Below are 27,867 nucleotides of genomic sequence, written 5' to 3' on the forward strand. Positions count from 1 at the left end.
TCGATGAGAAGAACGTTGCTTTGTTAGTGTAATACTAATGTTGGTCGTTCGGATTTTTTATACTCACACAAGCGCAACATATATTATGCAAATGTGTGTTTTTGGCCATCAATGATCTAAATCATCTTCTTTATATTTTGTGAAGCGGTTCCATATATTGGCAATAATTCACCATGCTTACTTTTTAAATTTCATTTGTTTTTTAATTTTTTAAATTAAGAAATTAATGTTAAGAAATTACTATGCTCGAACCATAAGAGAATGTGCATCCAATGTCATTAGGTGTATATTTCGCTTGTTTCGGAATATATTCTGTAAAATGGCGTGAACGATAACTCTCGATGGGAGCAATCGATTTGGTCCAAAATTTGCACATCGTATTATTTCATCGAGTCATGTATCAAGTCGGATATAGTCCATATCAATCCATTTCTTCGGGAACCTCCCATTCAAAATCTTTTATTTTTATTTACATTTTCTCTCTAAATTGGGTGCAATTTAGCATTAAGGTTATCAAAATACTTCTCCGCCAATCGTTGTGGACGTTTTGGTATAGCCCCTAAACAACAATACCTCCCAATTTCAAGTATTGTACAAAATTTTAGCTGACCAGATAAGCGTAGGTGTTAGGTAATTGGTTTACGAAGTGGTCAAACAAATTCGCCTAAAATTGTGGGTAATGGTACTTTCGTAACGGAAAGAAAACTAATTATTCCATATTAGTTCAGAATACTTCATGGTGGACTTTTTTACTTGTTTTTCATTAGGTAAGTACCTAAATGAAGGTTTTAAAATTTTGTATATAAAAACTATACACATCACAGATTTGATCCTGGCTACGCCTTTGGATGTATGGTAACATTTTTGTAAGAATATTTTCCAACCAATTATAACACCGCCCGACAGCCATAATTACACATGAACCGGACTATATACGTCTGAAACTATAGGCAAAATGGAGTAAAATGGCACTTAAGATTTTTCATTTTCTCATCCCGTTGACCTTTTAAAGGACATTAAAATTTCAAAGGACACCCTTGTTATTAAAAAGGGGCATTTTGCAGGCTCATATTTTCTTAACCGCTAAGAATTTTAATTTGCTCTCGGAGGTTGTAGGTCTTGTCTTAAAGAACTAATTCTGAACACATAAAATCCACCAAACCTCATCTTCAGGTCAAAATCGTCAAGGTCAAATTTCCTTTAAACATTTTTCTATTGAGTTGGTCTACATATATCAAACTAATCAGAATTGAAGCAAACAACGAACTACAAAAAATGTTTCTTATACCCCAATAAACACGTTTTTAGAACATACGAACTCTGTAGAAAGGGTTCTTATAGGTCAAAATAGCAAAATAAATTTGACTTTTATCCTTTTTCTCTGGTTCTGGCCCAAACCGCTCAAAATTCAAGAAAACAATCAACAACAATAACGTAGCAAGAATATCAGTCAACAACTTTCTGGAATATATAAACTTTCTATGAACGGTCCTTATCTGTAAACCAAAACGCTAGAAAAACTTATAAATTAAATTTGACTTTGATGTTCATCTTGGTGGATTTTATGTGTTCAGACTTAGCTTTTTACGACAATACCAATAACTTTGCCTCCGAGAGCAAATTAAAGTTCTTAACGGCTTAAAAGATATGAGCCTGGAAAAATGATCCCTTTTGACAACAAGGCCTCACACCTTTGGGGCCAATAACCCCAAAAGTGGAAGTGATAGAGAAAAACCCCGGGAACCGTGTATTCTTATTTTTGATCTTCTATCCTGCTGTTCGTGACTTTTTTTTAATTTTGTTCGTGTCGCACAGTTATAAAGAATAAAATGTTTTGTTTTGTTTGAAGAACTACATGTAAATATTTATTTAAAAATAACTTCCAAAGCTAGGATATTGAAAGATCGGGAAGTATTGTACTACATAAAGGATATTAACATATATATTTCTTGAAAAAAAAGTTTCAGTATGTTTTCAAAGGATTTTTTAGTATTTAATTTTTCAAGGACATTTTTGATGTTGTTGTTATCCTTGAATATAATAAATGCAAATTATTATATAAAGCCAATATTCTCCTCTTTAATATGACACCAACACCCGCATCGTGCGTTGAGTACAAGTATTTAAAATATTTTTTGAGAAATGTTGTCCTTTGAAATTTGAACGTCCTTAAAAGGTCAACAGGATAAGAAAACGAAAAAACTTAAATGCCATTTTACTCCATTTTGCCTATAGTTTCAGACGTATATAGTCCGGTTCATGTGTAACGAATATAAGGTTCCAATATCATTCCAATTATGTTGGAAATGTGAATTCCATCCTCAATATCTAGCTGTGTAGTTATAACTGCATACGGAAATATACCTGCATACGGCCATACTATACGGACATAAAACTTTGAAAAATAATAAAATCGTTGTTTATTGTATTTTTTACACCCTGCATCATGAATTATATTAAAACCAGATTAAAGCCAATGCGGTTGGATTATGTGGCAAAAAGCTATGGAGGCTATATAAAGGCGTGACGTGGACCTATACTGACAATTATCTGCTCGAATATTTTATAGTTCCATCGAAGGCTAAATACCAAATTTCCGGTATTTTGTTTGGAAATGTTGCTAAAGCCTTTAAAGTCAGGAGAAACCGTTCTATGGGGCTATATACAAACGGGGACTTACATAGACAATTCTCTGCAGGAACCCTGTAGGAAATGTCAATAGTGAATCTATACTGACTTACTACTGACATTGTCAACAGTACTACTGACAAACTGTAGACAACTAATGTAATTTCCCATAGACATTTTGTATGAACGTGTCATTCGAAAGTCAGTACTGACAATGGAACTAGTATGTCAATAGTAAGTCAGTAGTTCCTGAGGAACCATGTGTTGACATTGGAGATAGTGAGTCAGTATAGACATTGGTGTTAGTAAGTCAGTATAGACAATGTAGGTAGTGAGTCAGTATAGACATTGGCGGTAGTGAGTCAATAGTACCAGATTTTCAATACTAAACTTTTTAGCTTATTTGGAACTTTTCATAGATAAAACAGCTATATAGTACGTTTAGTAAGAAGATGAAGCTACACATTTGTTTAAATACTATATTTTATTAAAGAATAAAACAAATAATATTGAAAATGCTAAAAATGTACAAATTGCGTATTACAGTATTTTTATCTTTTTAAATGGCTAAGCCAAAGATTCCACATAAGTAAAAATTAGTAAATAAAGACAATGTTTTCAAGGCTGCTTAAACATTTTAACATATAAATAATAAAAAACGTTTTCGTTTTATTTTCTTGGCCAAGTCGCACCAATGACTTGTCTGCTTAAAATAGTTCTTCTTCTGTTGCACTTAACGTTTTATCAGGCGATTCGCTGAATGTTGATATAACATCTAGGAATTGAAAAGAATAAACATGTATAAACTTAAATAAAAAATATGTCCTTAAATTGTCTTGCCTATTACAGCTGTATAACATTGGAAAAATCTCACAATCGATTTTTGCCAAATAATTCTTCAACATTGTAATTCATTATTATGTTTAGTTGCATTCAACATTTCCAGCGAGACGGGACAATATATACATCAGGCTCCACAATCTTCTCTAAAGGTTCCACATAATGTCTAATTGTCGAAATTTCACCACAAATGTTGTTAGTCGCCTCAGAATTCGTACTTTGCTATAGAATTGTTTATTTTTCACATGTCTTTTATATTTTCTTTTGCTCATACTTGTTATTGAAATTATATGCTTTAAGTTTTCACGATATTTTATTGATTTATACAAAAACACTTTTTTCACCAACGGCAAAAATCATTTTACGCCAAACAATTAAGAAAATTAAAAAAAGGATGCTTCGTTGGGCTATCGTCTGTCAATATACACAATGCTTCTTCTTTTTAAGGTAAAGGTATCAATAGTTGACAACCTGGTGACAAAGTGTTGACTTTGTCACCATATTAGTAGACAAAGTGAGGACATGTCAACACATGACCCTACACTTCCTACAGGGAGTGTTTTATACTACCAACGGAAATATCAAATTTAAACCATTTCTTAATTGAATTAATCGAGCTAATATGGCCTAAGGAGTTTGGTATTGAAAAATTAATTCTAGCGAAGTACCACACACCCAACCACTATGCTACGATCTTTTCGCTGGTGGTTTAAGCCAGCTCATCAGTCATATTTTGAATGTAAATGGCTAGAAGACAAAGGCTGATTTTGATAACTTCTATTTATACAACCATTTTTACAGATTTGTAGATATGAAGTATTTTTTAAGGGAAGTACCGTTGTATGGTGGCTATAGCAAAGCGTGGAACTAAACAGGCATTCTTTGCAAGAATATATTCCGTTTCATATAGGTTGCATCAAAATGTGGATCTGTACCGAAATAATTCTGGGAAAAAGTTTTGTAGCCCCAATGGAGACTAAATACCAAATTGTATCTATTTCGGTTGAATAATAATAAAACCTTCAAAATGCATCGGAAAATCGGGATGTACCGTCCTATTGGGACTCTATCAAAATGAAGACCGGCACAGACCATCTCTTCCCCATAAATACCTAATTAAATCCATTTCGGCTAAAACCTTAAAAATATAGAAAATCGGGCAATACCATTCTATCCGATTGTCCGATTTTCGGTTTTTATATTCTCATATACTTAAAAATTTACTAATGCATTTTCAAATGCTGCGGATTGGTCGCATAAAACTTTAACCAATTTTAGACCACTTAAAGTCCCAATATATATAGTTTGCGCCTCCAAACTGTGTTCGATTGTGTTTATCACAATTTTAGTTTGCTAAGACCTCCCTCTGCATATGAAGATTTTCTCTTACTGATTAACAATGTTTACTACATATTTTATTTTTTACATGCTGTAACATTTTGTTAGTCATATACCATAAAAATAAAAACTCACAGATATATATTGTTTTGTTTATTTTAAATCATAGTAATAGTTATAATGAAATTTACCAAATTTCTCGAATTTCCCATCTGTATAGTATTTTTCAAAAACGTCTTCATGATAGATTTTAACATCTTTAAAGAACATGTTGGGAACAAAGAATTCATGCTCATCAATTTCACGATCAAAAGGATATCCATAAGGCTTATTATCGATACGACGAACGCCGGAACCAGCGCCACAATAATAGGCAGCGTCATAATTAGAGGTGTCTTCAGTTGTACCATTAAAGGGATAAACATAAAAGAACAATTGCATTGGCATACCTTTCTGCCAACCACGGGGTAACATCAAACGATCAGGAAATCCGCATGGTGGTTCTACAAAATATCTTGGCACTTCATTCTTATCTTCCATTGCGGCCACAATAAATTTATACAATTCTGTATAAGTTTTACGATCATGTGTAAGCCAGAAAAAGTCTTTAGAATGGCGTTGGAAAATGTTTACTCCCTCCTTGAGTTCATAATAGAATTCATCGATTTCAATAAAATTCTCACGGTTCTCATTCAAAGGTATGACATTACCAAATTCATCATACTTTGGACCATAGTAAGCACGTATTACCACATTCTGTTTGCGATTAGAATTAATGGTGAGATTGAACTCGAAGTTTTTGTGATTGAGACGCATTTGACGTGCCAATAGTGTAGTGTCCCAGATAAATGTTCCGTTTACAAAATTCATTTTGTCATTTAACAAGTTTGTCACATCGAAATCATGCAAATCAAAATATGTTATTAAATCACTAACTTCCACATTTTGAATGCTAACACCAGATAAATTTAATTCTTCATGGGTGTAAGGTTTAATAAAATTATGGAAACGATTAAAGACGTTAGCAATTTTTTTGTAAAACATATAAAACATTGGATCACGCAACATGGTTTCGTAATTTAAAAATGTATGCGGATAAACACGTTGACTATTGTCATCAACGTTGCCAATATACATGTGTGCAAACATATACCAAAATGTGGCAAAGTATTTATCATAATTATCAACATTGCCTTGCATCAGATTGCCAAGGAATTCAATAGCTTCCGGTTGTCGCATGGATATCGTCTTACCATCATTAGTTGTGTAATAGCCTTTGGTGACAATTTCATCAAGTCGTTTGAAGAAATTCTGAATTTTGTGCAAATATTCGAAATTACCATGAGTTGCATATTCATAATAGTTTTTCCTGTACGAAAATGCTAAACCATTACTATGTATCAGTTGAGGATTATATCCATGCTCAATTTCGGTGAAAAATGAGAATTCTGGAATATCACCATAACCATGCGATAAACGTTCTACATAGTAACGGGCGAGAATTTGACGTACCACATATACATAATATTCACCACGACGATCTTTGTTCAAGCCAAACGCTTCACCATCCAAAAATGGGGCATAATCCATATTGAAATAATACCAAAAAGAATTCCATTCCAAATCTTCGGTAAAATAAGATAAATCTGATTCTGAATTCGACATGGCAATGTCACGCGTATAATCAACAGGCATCCAAAACATGCGAACATTTTTCAACATTTCCAAATATTTGGAATCTTTGTTAAAATGTGCAACATTATCACGTATTATAAAACGTTCTTCGGCATACCAGTTATCGCCTAATCCCATAAGTTTCCACCATTGCCACATTTTCCAATCTTTGGTATAGAAATAATTGTAGTTGCTATATTGTTCAAAATATTGTCCATAATCCTTGTACATTAGATCCTTGTACTTTTTCTCGTACATAATATTTTTGCGCCACACATCGAAATCGAATTTTCCAGCTTTGTAGACGAATTTTCTATTAAAGAAATATTGGGGAAATATTTCATAAATGGTTGGTAACACTAAACCCTGAAAATTATCACGATGTATTATTGTCAGCGTTAAGGCTTGTACAAACATTCCTTCATTGGCATGTAGACGGGCCCAGCAAACATTTCGTTGGAAAATGTCCCATGTTTTGGCATAATAAAAGAATTCAAATAATCCATACATCTGTTCGAATTGAGTGTAAGCCACGGCACCGAAAAATTCTCCTTTAGGTAATGTTACTCCGCGCTTATAGGCTTCATAATATTTGTCCATATAGCCTTCATAGTTAGTTGGGAACTGCAACAGAAGAAGATTAGAATGTGGCATTTAAAATGTATGTTCATTTATATTCAAGGGGAAAAAAGAAAATTCATTATTTTTTTAAAAAAGAAAGCGATTTTGATTATATTCTCGACAATGCACACGTTATACGTCAAAAACTTTATAACGTATATAAACATTCACAATTTGAATAGATACTGAGTATGTTATTCAAAGAGCTCAAATTTCTCCTGTCAATATAAAAATGCCCGTGAAAGTAACTACAGACACTGAGCAAAGTACTTGTATGTACTTACAAGTAAGTGTGTAGTAGGGTGGTTCTAAAAAATCGATGTCGGTTTTTTTATTTAAAGCAATTTCGTGGAAATTCACCTTGGTCCCATACAAGTTACTATGGACATTTTAAGGCCCCAGTGGCACGTGTTAACATATTCCGATTGTGCTCAAACTTGGGCAATCTTAAAATCTAACAATACTAAACACTTTAGGGGTTGCCGCATAAAAAATCCGACATCGATTATTTCCTTTTGACTTAAAACCAGTCTAGTGTGAATGTATGTTACATTATCCTTTTCTCTTTCTGGCAGATCTTGCTTACCTCATAATCATCCTTGTTATATTTAAAAGTTTGGCCCAATTTTATGTATTCTTCAAACATCAATGGCTCCTCAATACGGTAAACAATTTCGAATAGAAACTTTTGTTTATGCCAAAAATCTTTATTGCCTTTGTCGTCTTGACCACATGCCACCAAAGCAATTATTGCCAATAAAACAATTATTGTTTTCATGGCGTATCAGTTAAGTAAATTATTTTCCTACCGAACTAGTCGCTAGCTAGATGAAACTTTTTCTGCGCGTTAAAGACAAATAGTTTGGGTTTATATTGAGCTTTCTTCTATGTTGTATGTTCTTATCGCATTAAATATATTGTTATTTATTTTTAGCTTAGAAACTCAGTGATAAGCTTATAATTAATAATTCCCAAATATATTTCCTTTCAAAAAAAATATATACACTGATTTTTTAAAATTTCATAATATTTTTTTTTATTTTTATTGCAATTTTCTCTACAAACTATAACACAGGCGTCCTCATTTTTTAAAACATTCAATAATTGTAATAATAGCCATAGTCAAACATGCCAAATTTGTCATATTTGAAACCATAGTATTTTTCAAAAGTATCTTCGTAATAGATCTTGACATCCTTGAAGAACATGTTGGGTACAAAGAATTCGAATTCATCGATTTCACGATCGAAGGGATAACCAAAAGGTTTCTCATCGATGTGACGAGCACCAGAGCCAATGGCACAAGAGTAGTTGTAGTTGGAGGAATTAAGATCGTACGAACCAGTGTAGGGATAGACAAAGAAGAAGAATTGCATAGGCATACCCTTCTCCCAGCCACGAGGCAAGAGCAAACGATCGGGGAAACCGCAATGAGGTTCAAAGTGGTCCAACGGGAATTCGTATTTGCCTTCATATGCCATCATGATGAATTTGTACAATTCAGTGTATGTTGTGCGATCGTCAGTGTTCCAGAAGAAGTCCTTAGTGCTACGCTTGAAAGTGTTGACACCGGACTTCAATTCATAGTAGAATGCATCCATCTCAACAAAGTTTTCGCGGTTATCTTTCAATGATATCATGCGTCCGTGTTCGTCGTATTTAGGACCCAAAAAGGCACGTACAACAACCTTTTGATCCTTGTCCGACTTAATGGTGTATTCGAAATCAAAGTCTTTGTGGTTGAGACGCATTTGACGACCCATTAACATCTTGTCCCATACGAATTGACCATCAACGAAGGTCATCTTGTCGTTCATCAAGTTGGTAACATCAAAGTCATATAAGTCGAAGTAGGTAACCAAATCGCTGACCTTGACATCCTCAATAACAACACCGGGGAAGTACAATTCCTTGTGGGTGTAGGGTTCTATGTATTCGTAGAATTCGAAGAAGACATCGGTAATCTTCTTGTAAATCATGTAGAACATAGGATCGCGCATCATGGTTTCATAGTTAAGCATAACATGGGGGTGAACGTAGAATTCGCTGTCATCAATGTGGGCGAAGTACATATGGGCATACATGTACCAGAACGTGGCGAAATATTTGTCGTAGTTATCAACATTGCCTTGCATCATGTCGCCTAGGTATTCAATAGATTCAGGTTTACGCATATCAATCATTTTGCCATCATGAGTCTTGAAGTAGCCTTGGGTAATGATTTCCTCCACACGAGTGAAGAAATTAATAATGTAATACATATAGTCGAAGTTACCATAAGTTTCATATTCGTAATAGTTCTTGCGGTAAGAGTAACCAACGCCGTTATAATTGATTAATTGAGGATCGTAGCCATATTCGACTTCAGTGAAGAAGGAGAATTCAGGAATTTCACCATAACCATGAGACAAACGTTCCATGTAATAACGGGCAAGCATTTGGCGTACAACGAAGAAGTAGTATTCACCACGACGATCCTTCTTCAATCCGAATTGTTTGCCATCCAAGAATGGGAAGTAGTCCATGTTGAAGTAATACCAGAAGGAATTCCATTCGACATCTTCAGTGAAATATGAAATTTCAGATTCCTTGTTGAAGAAGTAAACGTCACGGGTATAATCAACGGGCATGTAGAACATCTTAACATCCTTGATCATGTCCAAGTATTTGGAATCCTTGTTGAACATGTACATGTTGTCGCGCATCATGAAATGATCTTCGGAATACCAGTGTTCACCCATACCCATGAGTTTCCACCATTGCCACATCTTGAAGTCCTTGGTGTAGAAGTAGTAGTAATTGTCGAATTCCTTAAAGTATTTGGAATAGTCCTTGTACATGAAGTCCTTGTATTCCTTCTCGTACATGATATATTTGCTCCAAACATCGTAATCGAATTTCTCAGCTTCATAGATGAATTTGCTGTTGAAGAAGTATTGAGGGAAGATTTCATAGATGGCAGGCAACATTAATCCTTCGAAGTCGTCACGATGAATAACAGCCAAAGTCAACGCTTGGACAAACATGCCTTCATTGAAGTGCATACGGGCCCAGCAGACATTGCGTTGAAAGACTTCCCAGTTCTTAGCATAGTAGAAGAATTCAAACAAGCCATACATCTGTTCAAAGTGGGTGTATGCCAAGGAACCGAAATATTCACCCTTGGGCAAGGTGACACCATATTTGAAGGCATTGTAGAATTTCTTCATATATTCACTGTGGTGTGCAGGGAACTACAATAAGGACGGAGAGAAATTCATGTAGCTTTCAATTGTTGTTATAGCAATAACTCATTACTTACCATGTAGTCATCCTCGACGTAGGTGAAAGTTTTGCCCAATCGGATGTATTCCTCGAACATCAAGGGATCCTCAACACGATATACAATTTCGAAAAGGAATTTTTGCTTGGCCAAAAAGTCCTTATCGGCATATTTGGTATCCATCTTGTGGGGGTAGGCACTAACAGCCACCAGCCCAACTATGGCCAATAGAATGAAGGCGATTTTCATTCTTATGCGTTTCTATCTGCAACTCTTCGTATACTGAAAATGTCCACTGCTGCCCTTAAGTTAGACTGCTGATTTTTACCTGACCATTGTCGAACTTATATACCATTTGGAAACTTTCGAAATGGTCATTCGTGGACGTGTCTAAATTACCTTATCACTGATAACTTTCAATTGACTTTTAGAAAATAATGCAATTGTTGTTGCTTGGAGTTTTCAGTTTATGCACATCTGACAACATAATGAACAGATGAACTTTTTTCGGAGCACTGTCTTTAAATTTTGATAAGACGCATCAGTATGTATGTATGTATGATGACGAAAATATTTTTGTATTTAAAAAATGGTTTATGTTGTGATGAATGTGAGTTTTGTGTCGTTGAACCTTATAACTTGTTTATTTGTGTACATTGATTGCACTTGAATATTTTGAAATAAAATATATATAACAACAACGACAACCTTTGTATAGGGCTCATTTGAATGCAATTAAAAACATTATAAATGCAAAATTTTGAGATGAAGCGTATGAAAAGATAATTGTGCAGGCATTGGTAAATAAGCAAGAAACTGATGTTTTATTGCTCCCTTTCACTTTTACCGTATCCTTGCTTGGAAAAGCATTAGCGTATGAATTTTTGATTCTACTTTCCCAATATAAATAAACTGGATGTCAATAATATACGGATGTCAGCAAGATCCTTCTAGGAAGCAAGTTAGAGATTCTAAATGTAAAATGAACCGGAGAAACAGTATCAACTGATTTTGCCGACAGACAAATACCCACCCTCTGAATATTAAATCAATACCAAATATGGTAGTAGAGGCCCCAGAGAGGAAGAAGCCTATCAATTTTTCTGATGGTGTTAACATTTTGGTTTCGGAATGGGCAAAAAAACTTCAGTGGAGAAACTCGCTATACTTAGGGCTATTCCAAAAGAAAAGACTGTAAATGAAAGTAGAACATTCCCTCTGTACAATGATGCAAAGTAGGTGGACATAGTTAGCAAAAAGGAGATATTGTAGTAGTCGCATTGTTCCATTTTTCTATTTGAAGTTTAGTAACGAATGTCCCAGACTTGTGATCAATACCAATATCGTATGTTCTATTTTTTCTTGCCAAAAGGCGCTTAACTATCACAAATTTAGTATTTTTAAATTCTTAGTCACAGATCTCACCATTTGTTGTTTTTGCGAGAAAACTTAACATTTAATTTGAGACTTTTAGGGCGTAATTCCCAGTTATAAAGCCCAATAAATGCCACTTTTCATGAATTTTTCCAAAACAACTACGAAACTTTTTTCTTGTAAAAGAACAGACATTAATCTGATGGTTTTTTTTTTTGAAAAATATTGCGTAGTATTATGGCAAATGACCGTCTACCAAACCCCCTTGTTTTTATAAAAGCATTTTGCTGTGCGAAATCTTGCTGTAAAACTAATGAACCGATAGTAATATATTTTTGTGGACTTTAAAATATGGAGACCTAGTTCTTCGAAGATGGAGTTTTTAAAAAATATATGGTTTTAAGGAAATGGTAGACAGAAAAAGTCCTTGCTAAGCTCAGAAAAATAAATTAGACAAAAGCAGTTTTAATTCTCTGTGCTACATACAAATCGCAATTATTTTTCCCTTCCCACGCTCACATCTCAGTCAATTTTGTTCCGATCGACTTGACCACATATTTTGTGCTACTTATATTTCAACACATGATACGAAGGCTGAACGATAACTATCTGGCCTAGCATGATTTGTACGCTTTTTTTTGCTCTCAAACCAATTGTTGAATTCCCTTTTTCCACTCGGATTTAGACACCTCCAAAACATGGTTTTTGAACGCATTTACTGGCTACGAAAATCGTTGACCACGCATATTTTTGATATGCTGGAATCAAATAAAGTCGTACAGCCCTGACCAATCAAGTCCACGTTTTGTGCGGTCAAACAGGCGCTGGTTTGAATCGATGTGTGAAAACTCGCATTGCCATGATGCAGAATGATTCGTCTTCTTTTTTCGTTTTTCGATTTTTTCAGGAGACTTCAGGCAAACAAATTGTAGTGTACTACTCAGAATTAACCGTCCTACATTTCTGAAGCCGTGTAGTTGCCACACGGTCAGTTTTGCCGAGGAAACAGGCACCATTCGCTTCGATGTGCTTCATACACGAACAACTTTCGTTGGATTTGGCTTGCTTTCGAAGAACTAAACGGACTCCTAAGCATTGATCCAGGATTCGTCTGTGGCGATCTTACAAACGTCGTTTGGAACACAACGATCGCCTCTTTTTGAGCGATTGTCCAATTTTGCTGGATCTAGAGAGAAAAATCCATTTTTGGGGCCAGGTGTTCATGCAATAATTAATGTTAGATGGTGGTAGAAATGCTCAAGGATTCCTCTATCACACGGTTTATAACATGGCGATCTTGCATTATCCGTTCACGCACGGCTTAATTTTTTTCTAGGACAACGCCCGATTTTTGGCTACTCTCACGACATTCGTTTTTAGCTAGTGTCGGTCACGATTGAATTTATTAAACCAGGTTTTTATAGTGCTATAGGATGGCCCTTTATCAACATACAAAGATTTAATTTGTTCGATGCACTCTTGCCGTGATTATCCACGTCGAAATTTGTGAAAAATGATCGGAAGAAAATGTTCACATTGTGATTGCAATGTGATTTTTTGAAGTCACTGTAAACAAAACAACACAAGGTCGTATGACAAACTGTCCTGAGTACGTATAGGCTAAAAACTGTCCAACTGCCAAAAAAAAAAAAAAATTCAAACGGCGCCTGGCAATGCGCGGTGTTGCCTAGGCCAGATAGTCTTCGTGCAACCCTTATATGTGGACATTTGGCGTCAATTTTTCGTACAGAAGTTTTCTGACCTCTTGGAACCTTAAATGCAGATTTACAGCTATTGTTGCTTGAAAAATTAGCAAAAATCCTCAAGATAGCAATAATCGGGATGTATCGTTATGTGTACCACCCGATGGTACCGTTATATGGGAGCTGTATGTGTGGAAATGTGGAACAATTTTTAATAGCATTCATCTTAGAAATACTACAAGTGACTGCACAACATATTATTAATTTACCTTAGATATTGTAAATTCTATCTTGATTTCAACACACTAACGAACTCGACTTAAATTTTATGCTGGTCAAGAATATACATACAATATATATATATAATATATAATTTTAAAAGGACAGTGGCAATAAGTATGTGTAATTAATACAGTTGCCCAGCAAAAATTTGGATCCGGTAGTCATTACGTAACCCATTACAAAGTAATGTAAACAAGCTTCTTTTCCCATTACAAGTAATCTGAAAAGTAATGGGATACTTCTTAAAAAAATTACAAGGCAAACCTACTTACTTTGCTCCTCACTAAGTAATGAGGACGGTGGCACAGTGAGTGTGTGTCCGACTATAAATCCTAGGGTTGTGTGTTCAACGCTCACTGTCGGCACGCGAGTTTTTTTAATTAAAAAATAACAGTTCGTGGTGACATGTGCAATGCACATTTAAGTTCTTAAGCAACCCTTAATGTTCGTGTGCGTGGCACAGTGTGTAGTGTCTTCGGCCAGAAATCAGAGGATTCGTGGGTTCAATTCGGGCAGACAGCGAATTAAAATAGGTAAAATGAAAGTAAGAAGTGTGTTGAAATAAAAAGAATCTCCACATCAACTGTTCTAAAAATAGAATTTTTTTCAACTTACTTTTCAACTTCTAGTGGCCACAGAATAACTAGTTATTCTAGTGGTCATAAAATAACTACAAACTGAGTGCGACATGCCCTTGTGAAAATAATGGGGAAGAAAGTTGGTTTGCGAGTAGTTACGGCTGCCAAAAATCCCTTACAAAACCCATGATTTTGGGAGGACTTTTTTTGCTGGGTGGTGTCGATATTCACGACGATCAGACACTTTAAACTACTTTATGTCTAAAACGGATTTGGTCCAAACATGTGATTTCTATGGCTTTATCAGGGCTTAAAATATGTTATGTAATCGGAATCATTTAAGAGACATTTTAAGGGTGTATGATTTGTGCAACTATCGGTGCCAATATCTGCGGAAGTTTGAAATTTCTAGAAAAAAGGATCCCGGTGCAAACAATTCGGAAAATGCGTGTAGCGCAAAAAACATAAACAGAGTTGCTAGGGGATGGACCATCATCGAAGTTGACCTTTGTTTAAAGGAAATTTTAAACTAAATAAGGCACTGAAATCTAGAAAATAATTTTTCGTTTAGCCTCAATAAGTGTATTCTTCTTCTTGATGGAATCTTTGAAATAAAACTTTGTGTTTTTGGAGAAATTGCATCATAAAGAAAAACAATTATTTTCTAGATTTTTAGTGCATTTATAAATAAAAACTGTAACTTATTTTTCTGAATTTTTTATTTAATCGCCTAAGCTAATTATTAATGTTTCATAATAACATATGTTTGGAAGTGTTATCCTGTACACAAGCCAACTAGGCAAACTTTTCTGAATCAATTCCAAGTTGTCTGGAATAAATTAATGCCAAATATATGCGTGGATTACACCTATAAAAATTAGCAATTAAATTTCACAGGATATATCCTCACGCAAAATAGAGAAAACATTAACAAATTCATCACGCCATAAATCAAAAGGTGGGTCTATGGCGAATACTAGCTTAAAATTTTCTAAAGCAACTACCGACTTGAATATTTATTTTTTTTAAGGTTATTTCTTCATTTGTCAGAAAAGATTAAAAAAACACGTACATATACACAGAAAAAACAAAATCCATTCAATTTATGAATAGTGTTAAAAAATTGTTTCCAATGTTAAGATTTTTACATTTTATGAACCTAATGGAAAAAGCAATAAATACTGGTTTCTTGTTTGAATGAAACATATATTTATATTCTCTTTTGCAAAATATGAACCAATTCATTCATTTCAAAATAATCTTCTTTAAAGCAAGAAAAAGTTACTTATATACAAAATTCTGTTTATATGTTTTATAAATTTATTTTTTCTATAACAATTTTGTTTTTTTATTTTGTAGTATGTTTTTTTATTTTATTTTGAAATTAGTTTCTTATTTAATGTTGTAATTATTTTCTTTAAACGTTTCTCTTCTAATTGATTTTTCCTGATTAATTATGTATCTTGTAAATCAGAACAATGTATCCCATATGTTTTTTTCTGTTTTGTTTTGTTTTTCCTGTGTATTATTTTCTGCTCTATTGACCATCTTCTTAGATGGTGTTCATCAACACATATCAGAATATAAGATCTTGTGTTATGATGTTTGTGTATAAGAGTTTACGTCCCCAATATTATTAATCGGATCCATAATGTAAAAACCAAAATTATAGTCATTTATATTATTCTTTGCATTCATTTATTCGTTTCAATATATATTTTTATAAAACTATAACACAGACATCCTTAACAGTTTAACCAAATCAATATTTATAATAATAGTTATAATCGAAAGAACCGAATTTATCGTACTTAAATCCGTAGTATTTCTCGAAAGTATTCTTGTGGTAGATCTTGACATCCTTGAAGAACATGTTGGGTACAAAGAATTCATATTCATCAATTTCACGATCGAATGGATAACCGAATGGCATTTCATCGATATGACGAGCACCAGAGCCAATGCCGCAAGAGTAGGTGTAGTTGTAGGAGTATGGTTCGTAGGAAGCAGTGTAGGGATAGACAAAGAAGAAGAACTGCATGGGCATACCCTTCTCCCAACCACGAGGCAAGATCAAACGGTCAGGGAAACCGCAGTGTGGTTCAGAGTAGTCCAATGGGAATTCGTATTTACCTTCATAGGCCATCATGACGAATTTGTACAATTCTGTGTAAGTGGTGCGATCATCAGTGGTCCAGTAGAAGTCCTTGGAACTGCGCTTGAAAGTATTGACACCAGCCTTCAATTCATAGTAGAATTCATCCATCTCAATAAAGTTTTCGCGGTTCTCCTTCAATGACATCATACGACCGTGTTCGTCGTATTTAGGACCCAAGAATGCGCGTACAACCACCTTTTGATCCTTGTCCGACTTAATGGTGTATTCGAATTCGAAGTCTTTGTGGTTGAGACGCATTTGACGACCCATTAACATCTTGTCCCATACAAATTGACCATCAACGAAGGTCATCTTGTCGTTCATCAAGTTGGTAACATCAAAGTCGAACAAGTCGAAGTAGGTAACCAAATCGCTGACCTTAACATCTTCAATTACAACACCGGGGAAGTACAAATCCTTGTGGGTGTAGGGTTCGATGTATTCGTAGAATTCAAAGAAGACATCGGTAATCTTCTTGTAGATCATGTAGAACATGGGATCACGCATCATGGTTTCGTAGTTAAGCATAACATGGGGGTGAACGTAGAATTCGCTGTCATCAATGTGGGCGAAGTACATATGGGCATACATGTACCAGAAGGTGGCGAAATATTTGTCGTAGTTATCAACATTGCCTTGCATCATATCGCCTAGGTATTCAATAGATTCAGGTTTACGCATATCAATCATTTTGCCATCATAGGTCTTAAAGTAGCCTTGGGTAATAATTTCCTCCACACGAGTGAAGAAATTGATAATGTAATACATATAGTCGAAGTTACCATAAGTTTCATATTCGTAATAGTTCTTGCGGTAAGAGTAACCAACGCCGTTATAGTTGATCAATTGAGGATTGTAGCCATATTTAACTTCAGTGAAGAAGGAGAATTCAGGAATTTCACCATAACCATGTGACAAACGTTCCATGTAGTAACGGGCAAGCATTTGGCGAACAACGTAGAAGTAATATTCACCACGACGATCCTTCTTCAATCCGAATTGTTTGCCATCCAAGAATGGGAAGTAGTCCATGTTGAAATAGTACCAGAAGGAATTCCATTCAACATCTTCTGTGAAATATGACATTTCAGATTCCTTGTTGAAGAAGTAAACGTCCCGGGTATAATCAACTGGCATGTAGAACATCTTAACATCCTTGATCATGTCCAAGTATTTGGAGTCCTTGTTGAACATGTACATGTTGTCGCGCATCATGAAATGATCTTCGGAATACCAGTGTTCACCCATACCCATGAGTTTCCACCATTGCCACATCTTGAAGTCCTTGGTGTAGAAGTAGTAGTAATTGTCGAATTCCTTGAAGTATTTGGAGTAGTCCTTATACATGAAGTCTTTGTATTCCTTTTCGTACATGATATATTTGCTCCAAACATCGTAATCGAATTTCTCAGCTTCATAGATGAATTTGCTGTTGAAGAAGTATTGAGGGAAGATTTCATAGATGGCAGGCAACATCAAACCTTCGAAGTCATCACGATGGATAACAGCCAAAGTCAACGCTTGGACAAACATGCCTTCATTGAAGTGCATACGGGCCCAGCAGACATTGCGTTGGAAGACTTCCCAGTTCTTGGCATAGTAGAAGAATTCAAACAAGCCATACATCTGCTCAAAGTGGGTATACGCCAAGGAACCGAAATATTCACCCTTGGGCAAAGTGACACCGTATTTGAAGGCATTGTAGAATTTCTTCATATATTCACTGTGATGTTCAGGGAACTGCAATAAGGACGGAGAGAAATTAATTTAACTTTCAGTTGTTGTTATAACAATAACTCATTACTTACCATGTAGTCATCCTCGATGTAGGTGAAAGTTTTGCCCAAGCGGATGTATTCCTCGAACATCAAAGGATCCTCAACGCGATAGACAATTTCGAAAAGGAATTTTTGCTTGGCCAAAAAGTCCTTATCGGCATATTTGGTATCCATCTTGTGGGGATAGGCACTGGCAGCCACCAGGCCAATTATGGCCAATAAGGCTATGGTAATCTTCATTGTTGTTTTCCTACGCTATTCGTTCTGTATGGAGATCAAGCAATGTCCTCTAGAGACTGCTGATTTTTACTTGGATGAGCTCGTGTTTATATACAATTTGTAAACTTGATTACCAATACAAGTGGGAAGCCAATTAGCCTTATCTCTTTGCGGATTTATATTGGTTTTGTTGATATGTAAACAAAACATAATGTTGTCTGAATATATATTATATAAAACATAAAATTGATGATAACAATGATTCAATTTTTTGACTTCATTGTGCAGAAGTTTAGTAAAAATAATATTATTGGCAGTATTTTAGTCATATTGCAACGAAACATCTCGATTTGACACACGTTCTCACTTTTTAGATTTCTTTGTTACAAAGGTGAAAGGGAAATGTAAACTAAATAGATAGTGCAACTAACTCTGTAGTTGTTTTCGATGTATAATATACGCAAAAGTTTTTATACATATATCGACCCAATCAGTTCTTGTAAACTGTTTCAACTTTCGATTCCGTATGTGCAACGTATTGCGGTATTATCCAAATAAATAAATTCAAGTTCCATTCACAAGGTACAACTTTTCATATAAAACATTTCTAAAATTTGTTCTTCCTGAATTGCAATGCTCAGTATATATTCTCTCAGCATTATGACATCACTGTAATAATTGCTTTCGACCCCAACGTATACATATATTTGTTAAGACTAAATCCTTTTCAGACAATTTAGAGTCGATATAGAGATTTTTTGAATTTTGAAAGTTCATTCCTTTTAAATATTAAACAAATAAGAGAGGACTATAGCCGGATGGGGCCGACCAACGTGGTACTCTACACCACATCCTGGCGGCACTAGTTTTCCATAGAATTTATTTTTTATGATTACGATACTTAAAAAGGAAATAAAACATACCTTTATTTTACAAACGGACCGTATTGGCAAAATATACATACGTACACACTTCTTCAAAAAATTTAAACTTGTATTAAGAAAAAATACCAAATAGCTTTCGGCGATTTTTTAACCGAATCGATCAATGAAAAAAAAAACAAATAAAAAAATATGAGTCGACCTTGCCGACAGATATATACCCGCACCCTATGTGAATTGAAACTTTCATATCGGCTACGCAACCAAAATTGAACTTTTGTGGGGGAGGTACCCTAAGGAGTGAATATAGGTTCGGACTATTTTCGAACTTTATCTAAGATTCGCAGAAATATTACGATGTGCAAAATATAAACAAAGTCGGTTACTGCATTCGAGAGTTATCGTGGGCACCAATTTATGGAAAAGATTTAAACTTTTGTGAGGGAATCTGTTCGAGAGTTATCGTGCGCTCCAGCCACTTCACATGGCGCAATAGGGTTTTTACAGATTTAGTGCAGTTTTCTCAGGATATATGAACTTGCCCCCCCAAAAAAAACTTGCACAGTTGTAATGGAGACAGCGAATACAAATTGTTACAACAAAAATCAAAGCGATTCGAGAGCAGACCTTAAACTGCACTTTCTCAAAATTTTTTTGTGGGAGGTACCTTGGCGTGGACCGGTACAGTCCATATTGGAACCTCTTCTATGTCTCGTAGAAATATTGCTATGTGCAAACTGTGAACCAAATTGGTTACTTCAGGAAATGAAAAAGAAAAATCTCAAAAAATTATTTCCTGTTGCAGAAACCTTTTGCCTATTAATGACTAAAATAACTTTTTTCAATTTCAATATTGAAAAACGCCACGCACAAATCACTTTTAATTTTTATGATATATGAAATAAAGTTATATAATATAAATTGATATATTCAGTAACCTTAAAAAATTTTCAAAAATTCTGAAAAACAAAAGCGTTTTGTGCGGAAGCGTTTTTTATCGAATCACTTTATAATAAAGATTTTATGTAATTTTTGGTAAAAACTCATCAAAATATCACACAGGGATACGAGGTTGTAAAAAAGTTGAAACCCTAGTGTATACACCCTCGTTAGTCTAAAGACTGAGGATAGAAAAAACGAATATTATGAGGTATTACATTACTTTTTACCACAGGTAGCACAAAAACTTCAAGACCCCGTACCTCATTGTAATTTGCATTAAGTAAAAAAACTGAGAATTTCTCTGGCATGATTTGAAAACTTTTCTCTTTTCTTTCATAACTGCGTAACATGGATGGTAAATGTAATTTCTTACAACAAACCAAAACGAAAAAATTAAATTTGGATATTTTCCCATACAATATTTCCATGCCTTCTTCTTATGACGTAATTCTACTTTAAAGTCTTCAAAATATGCAATTTTTTACAAAATCTTTCATAGGTCTTCTATATTTTCCAAGACATATTTTCGCTAAATGGAAAAAAATATTTGGATCGAGCACACAAAATTTCCTTAACAAACGTATGTTTAAAAAACATCCAAAAATATTTTTGGTAACCAAGGATAACGAAAATCTGGGTGAAAATCGTAAAATAGGGTTCTGTGCTATATCTCAAAAAACAAGAGCTGATGGAGAAGAACTGCTTTCGGACTTGAAAATAACTCGCCAATTTGTGTGTTTTTTTTATTTTGTTGACCCGTGTTATCCGATCATCATGTTAAATTTCAATCTTCTTCTTTGTCGTAAACCCATACCTTACTTCAAATTTAGCGCCGATCAGACTTTCATTGCGACCTACAGAGCCGCTACAAAATCGGATAAGAAAATTAGTTTTTGGTCCATTTCATCCCCATTCATTTAATTTTACGATCATCACCACAAACGAATCGTTTCTATTTTGGTCGGAACCCGACCCCCAGACAACATTTTTTGACGATTGGTCCATAATTGCAGCCTGGTGTTTGATTAAAATCGCTTTATCTCGTCGAGATGTGAATTTTTGTATACCACAAGGGGGGTCTACGACTAATATTTCGCACTTCCCACATTGGTGTAGGGTATACAAATAAATGCCTAGTGTATCCATTGCCAACAAACATTGGGCAAAAAATTTGTATTAGGGTCTTGGAATATGATGAAAATCGTTTTTTAGAGCTTCAAAAAATATTCTTAAAAAGAAATCGGTAGAAACAATTTATTCAGTCAAAATTTTACACAAAGTTGTGTTCAGCATTTTCAAGACCACAACAAAATTACAAAAAAGTCACATTTGATAGGTTTATAGGTCCAAAACAGAGGTAACATGGTAAAGATAACTCAAATGTCTGCCATTCCAATTCAAGGTTAATATTTTATCTCTGGAAAATGAATGCCAATCATATACGGCTCCGAAAAATAATGAAAATCCCCCATTGCACCACGGTGGCACCCATTAGCCGGATAATACACAGCCAAATACTCATTACAATACCCATTACTAACCCATTAATTTAACAAGTGGTTAAAATGCAATAATTGTTAACATCGAAATGCTTTATTGGAGTATCAAAAAAAAATTTTTTTTTTTTTTGTTGAAAAAATGACCACATAATATTTTTAGGATCATTTATGCAGAATACTTTCAACATTCAAAGGTATCTGACTTTGCCTGGCCTCATGTTGGTTACATTTAGTTTAGTTTCCTGAGTAGTAGTAAAGAAATATTGAATATAGTAGTTACTATTGTTTAAAGAGCGGTTAAGCGACAAATATACAGTTATTTCGGTTCACCAAAAATTAGGCTTTTGGTCCGCATTACGCCTCAATATTGCTTGTTATAACTAACTGTAATTCCCTTGAATCGCTTCCTTCCTCAATACGAAAAATAAAATATCTTGTATTTTTTTATTAGTTTATTTTTTGTTTAATGCATTTTATTAATTGATTATTTTCTACAACGCTTTACCACACATCCCTACCTCATACACAAACTTAGTAATTATAATAGCTATAGTCGAAAGTTCCAAATTTATCGTACTTGAAGCCATAGTACTTTTCGAAGGTATCTTCATAGTAGATCTTGACGTCCTTGAAGAACATGTTGGGTACAAAGAATTCGAATTCATCGATTTCACGATCGAAGGGATAGCCGAAAGGCATATCATCGATGTGACGGACACCAGAGCCAATGCCGCAAGAGTAGTTGTAGTTGAAGGAGTATGGTTCGTAGGAAGCAGTGTAGGGATAGACAAAGAAGAAGAATTGCATGGGCATACCCTTCTCCCAACCACGAGGCAAGATCAAACGGTCAGGGAAGCCGCAGTGAGGTTCAGAGTAGTCCAATGGGAATTCGTATTTACCTTCATAGGCCATCATGACGAATTTGTACAATTCAGTGTAAGTGGTGCGATCATCAGTGGTCCAGTAGAAGTCCTTGGAACTGCGCTTGAAAGTGTTAACACCAGCCTTTAATTCATAGTAGAATTCATCAATCTCAATAAAGTTTTCGCGGTTATCCTTCAATGACATCATACGGCCGTGTTCGTCGTATTTAGGACCCAAGAAAGCGCGTACAACAACCTTTTGATCCTTGTCAGATTTAATGGTGTATTCAAAATCAAAGTCTTTGTGGTTAAGACGCATTTGACGACCCATCAACATCTTGTCCCACACGAATTGACCATCAACGAAGGTCATCTTGTCGTTCATCAAGTTGGTAACATCAAAATCGAACAAGTCGAAATAGGTAACCAAATCACTGACCTTAACATCTTCAATTACAACACCGGGGAAGTACAAATCCTTGTGGGTGTAGGGTTCGATGTATTCGTAGAATTCGAAGAAGACATCGGTAATCTTCTTGTATATCATGTAGAACATAGGATCACGCATCATGGTTTCGTAGTTCAGCATAACGTGGGGGTGAACGTAGAATTCACTGTCATCAATGTGAGCGAAGTACATATGGGCATACATATACCAGAAGGTGGCGAAATATTTGTCGTAATTATCAACATTACCTTGCATCATATCACCGAGGTATTCAATAGATTCAGGTTTGCGCATATCAATCATCTTGCCATCATAGGTCTTGAAATAGCCTTGGGTAATGATTTCCTCAACACGAGTGAAGAAATTGATAATGTAATACATGTAGTCGAAGTTACCATAAGTTTCATATTCGTAATAGTTCTTGCGGTAAGAGTAACCAACGCCGTTATAGTTGATCAATTGAGGATCATAGCCATATTTAACTTCAGTGAAGAAGGAGAATTCAGGAATTTCACCATAACCGTGAGACAAACGTTCCATGTAGTAACGGGCAAGCATTTGGCGTACAACATAGAAGTAGTATTCACCACGACGATCCTTCTTCAATCCGAATTGTTTGCCATCCAAGAATGGGAAGTAGTCCATGTTGAAATAGTACCAGAAGGAATTCCATTCAACATCTTCAGTGAAATAGGACATTTCAGATTCCTTGTTGAAGAAGTAAACGTCACGGGTATAATCAACTGGCATGTAGAACATCTTAACATCCTTGATCATGTCCAAGTATTTGGAGTCCTTGTTGAACATGTACATGTTGTCGCGCATCATGTAATGATCTTCGGAATACCAGTGTTCACCCATACCCATGAGTTTCCACCATTGCCACATCTTGAAGTCCTTGGTGTAGAAGTAGTAGTAATTGTCGAATTCCTTGAAGTATTTGGAGTAGTCCTTGTACATGAAGTCTTTGTATTCCTTCTCGTACATTATATATTTGCTCCAAACATCGTAATCGAATTTCTCAGCTTCATAGATGAATTTGCTGTTGAAGAAGTATTGAGGGAAGATTTCATAGATGGCAGGCAACATTAATCCTTCGAAGTCGTCACGATGAATAACAGCCAAAGTCAACGCCTGGACAAACATGCCTTCATTGAAGTGCATACGGGCCCAGCAGACATTGCGTTGAAAGACTTCCCAGTTCTTGGCATAGTAGAAGAATTCAAACAAGCCATACATCTGCTCAAAGTGGGTATACGCCAAGGAACCGAAATATTCACCCTTGGGCAAAGTGACACCGTATTTGAAGGCATTGTAGAATTTCTTCATATATTCACTGTGATGTTCAGGGAACTGCAATAAGGACGGAGAGAAATTAATTTAACTTTCAGTTGTTGTTATAACAATAACTCATTACTTACCATGTAGTCATCCTCGATGTAGGTGAAAGTTTTGCCCAAGCGGATGTATTCCTCGAACATCAAAGGATCCTCAACGCGATAGACAATTTCGAAAAGGAATTTTTGCTTGGCCAAAAAGTCCTTATCGGCATATTTGGTATCCATCTTGTGGGGATAGGCACTGGCAGCCACCAGGCCAATTATGGCCAATAAGGCTATGGTAATCTTCATTGTTGTTTTCCTACGCTATTCGTTCTGTATGGAGATCAAGCAATGTCCTCTAGAGACTGCTGATTTTTACTTGGATGAGCTCGTGTTTATATACAATTTGTAAACTTGATTACCAATACAAGTGGGAAGCCAATTAGCCTTATCTCTTTGCGGATTTATATTGGTTTTGTTGATATGTAAACAAAACATAATGTTGTCTGAATATATATTATATAAAACATAAAATTGATGATAACAATGATTCAATTTTTTGACTTCATTGTGCAGAAGTTTAGTAAAAATAATATTATTGGCAGTATTTTAGTCATATTGCAACGAAACATCTCGATTTGACACACGTTCTCACTTTTTAGATTTCTTTGTTACAAAGGTGAAAGGGAAATGTAAACTAAATAGATAGTGCAACTAACTCTGTAGTTGTTTTCGATGTATAATATACGCAAAAGTTTTTATACATATATCGACCCAATCAGTTCTTGTAAACTGTTTCAACTTTCGATTCCGTATGTGCAACGTATTGCGGTATTATCCAAATAAATAAATTCAAGTTCCATTCACAAGGTACAACTTTTCATATAAAACATTTCTAAAATTTGTTCTTCCTGAATTGCAATGCTCAGTATATATTCCCTCAGCATTATGACATCACTGTAATAATTGCTTTCGACCCCAACGTATACATATATTTGTTAAGACTAAATCCTTTTCAGACAATTTAGAGTCGATTTAGAGATTTTTTGAATTTTGAAAGTTCATTCCTTTTAAATATTAAATAAATAAGAGAGGACTATAGCCGGATGGGGCCGACCAACGTGGTACTCTACACCACATCCTGGCGGCACTAGTTTTCCATAGAATTTATTTTTTATGATTACGATACTTAAAAAGGAAATAAAACATACCTTTATTTTACAAACGGACCGTATTGGCAAAATATACATACGTACACACTTCTTCAAAAAATTTAAACTTGTATTAAGAAAAAATACCAAATAGCTTTCGGTGATTTTTTAACCGAATCGATCAATGAAAAAAAAAAAAACAAATAAAAAAATATGAGTCGACCTTGCCGACAGATATATACCCGCACCCTATGTGAATTGAAACTTTCATATCGGCTACGCAACCAAAATTGAACTTTTGTGGGGGAGGTACCCTAAGGAGTGAATATAGGTTCGGACTATTTTCGAACTTTATCTAAGATTCGCAGAAATATTACGATGTGCAAAATATAAACAAATTCGGTTACTGCATTCGAGAGTTATCGTGGGCACCAATTTATGGAAAAGATTTAAACTTTTGTGAGGGAATCTGTTCGAGAGTTATCGTGCGCTCCAGCCACTTCACATGGCGCAATAGGGTTTTTACAGATTTCGTGCAGTTTTCTCAGGATATATGAACTTGCCCCCCCAAAAAAACTTGCACAGTTGTAATGGAGACAGCGAATACAAATTGTTACAACAAAAATCAAAGCGATTCGAGAGCAGACCTTAAACTGCACTTTCTCAAAAATTTTTTGTGGGAGGTACCTTGGCGTGGACCCGTACAGTCCATATTGGAACCTCTTCTATGTCTCGTAGAAATATTGCTATGTGCAAACTGTGAACCAAATTGGTTACTTCAGGAAATGAAAAAGAAAAATCTCAAAAAATTATTTCCTGTTGCAGAAACCTTTTGCCTATTAATGACTAAAATAACTTTTTTCAATTTCAATATTGAAAAACGCCACGCGCAAATCACTTTTAATTTTTATGATATATGAAATAAAGTTATATATAATATAAACTGATATATTCAGTAACCTTAAAAAATTGTCAAAAATTTTGAAAAACAAAAGCTTTTTGTGCGGAAGCGTTTTTTATCGAATCACTTTATAATAAAGATTTTATGTAATTTTTGGTAAAAACTCATCAAAATATCACACAGGGATACGAGGTTGTAAAAAAGTTGAAACCCTAGTGTATACACCCTCGTTAGTCTAAAGACTGAGGATAGAAAAAACGAATATTATGAGGTATTACATTACTTTTTACCACAGGTAGCACAAAAACTTCAAGACCCCGTATCTCATTGTAATTTGCATCAATTGAAAGAACTGAGAATTTCTCTGGCGTGATTTGAAGACTTTTCTCTTTTCTTTCATAACTGCGTAACGTGGATGGTAAATGTAATTCCTTACAACAAACCAAAACGAAAAAATTAAATTTGACTATTTTCCCATAGAAATTATGGTAAATTTTACCCGCTAAACCGTAGACGTCCCACGCATTTTAATATACAATACATATGAGATTTCCATGCCTTTTTCTTATGACGTAATTCTACTTTAAAGTCTTCAAAATACGCAATGTTTTACAAAATCTGTCATGGGTCTTCTATATTTTCCAAGACCTATTTTCGCTAAATGGAGAAAAAATATTTGGATCGAGCACACAAAATTTCCTTAACAAACGCATATTTAAAATAATAAAAAAAACACCCAAAAAATATTTTTGGTAACCAAGTATAATGAAAATCTGGGTGAAAATCGTAAAATAGGGCTCTGTGCTATATCTCCAAAACAAGAGCTGATGGAGAAGAACTGCTATCGGACTTGCAAATAACTCGCCAATTTGAGTGCTTTTTTCATTTTGATAGGTCCAAAACAGAGGTAACATGGTAAAGATAACTTAAATGTCTGCCATTCCAATTCAAGGTTAATATTTTATCTCTGGAAAATGAATGCCAATCATATACGGCTCCGAAAAATAACGAAAATCCCCCCGCTGAATCCTTCATTCCCATGATAACACTGCCAAGGGATTTACTCCCATAATTTTTCCGTAATGTCTACTTTATAATTAGCCGGATAATATATAATTGTTCCACAAACATCCCATAAGGACAAGGGAGACTTCTCTCATATCAATGAGTGCACCCCGATTCATATTAGCTCAATGATATGGGACCTACAGTTTATCGCCGAGTCCGAACGGCGTGTCTAAGACAACACTTTTGTTGAGAAGTTTTGCATGGCTGAAATACTCAGGAAATGTCGCCAACTTTACTGAGGGGTATTTTTCCACCGTTGAAAAGTGTTTTGATGTTGCCTGGCCGGGAATCGAACCCACGACCTTATGTGCAAGGCGGGTGTGCATACCATTGCACC

At 35.0% G+C, this 27,867-nt stretch overlaps 5 protein-coding genes across 5 annotated transcripts in view; 1 reads left to right on the forward strand and 4 right to left on the reverse strand.

Moving 5' to 3' along the window:
- The window catches only part of Sema1a (semaphorin 1a), a 776,225-nt gene that overhangs the window by 392,864 nt on the left and 355,494 nt on the right, over positions 1 to 27,867 (forward strand). The window lies entirely within an intron of this gene.
- LOC141394176 (arylphorin subunit C223-like) lies at positions 4,954 to 7,879 on the reverse strand. The gene is made up of 2 exons (XM_073968140.1): positions 7,688 to 7,879; positions 4,954 to 7,104 (listed from the first exon to the last, which is right to left on the reverse strand). Exons 1-2 carry the CDS (start codon positions 7,877 to 7,879, stop codon positions 4,960 to 4,962), a joined length of 2,337 nt encoding a protein of 778 aa, XP_073824241.1. The 3' UTR covers positions 4,954 to 4,959.
- LOC141394174 (arylphorin subunit A4-like) lies at positions 8,111 to 13,386 on the reverse strand. The gene is made up of 2 exons (XM_073968139.1): positions 10,403 to 13,386; positions 8,111 to 10,334 (listed from the first exon to the last, which is right to left on the reverse strand). Exons 1-2 carry the CDS (start codon positions 10,610 to 10,612, stop codon positions 8,199 to 8,201), a joined length of 2,346 nt encoding a protein of 781 aa, XP_073824240.1. The 5' UTR covers positions 10,613 to 13,386; the 3' UTR covers positions 8,111 to 8,198.
- Positions 15,972 to 18,537, reverse strand: LOC141392924 (arylphorin subunit A4-like). Its single transcript, XM_073965894.1, has 2 exons — positions 18,267 to 18,537; positions 15,972 to 18,198 (listed from the first exon to the last, which is right to left on the reverse strand). Exons 1-2 carry the CDS (start codon positions 18,474 to 18,476, stop codon positions 16,063 to 16,065), a joined length of 2,346 nt encoding a protein of 781 aa, XP_073821995.1. The 5' UTR covers positions 18,477 to 18,537; the 3' UTR covers positions 15,972 to 16,062.
- Positions 22,217 to 24,780, reverse strand: LOC141394163 (arylphorin subunit A4-like). The gene is made up of 2 exons (XM_073968107.1): positions 24,510 to 24,780; positions 22,217 to 24,441 (listed from the first exon to the last, which is right to left on the reverse strand). Exons 1-2 carry the CDS (start codon positions 24,717 to 24,719, stop codon positions 22,309 to 22,311), a joined length of 2,343 nt encoding a protein of 780 aa, XP_073824208.1. The 5' UTR covers positions 24,720 to 24,780; the 3' UTR covers positions 22,217 to 22,308.

This window comes from Musca autumnalis, unplaced genomic scaffold (assembly GCF_047663935.1).
Source record: "Musca autumnalis isolate F117 unplaced genomic scaffold, ASM4766393v1 scaffold_2, whole genome shotgun sequence".
Lineage (NCBI taxonomy): Eukaryota > Metazoa > Arthropoda > Insecta > Diptera > Muscidae > Musca > Musca autumnalis.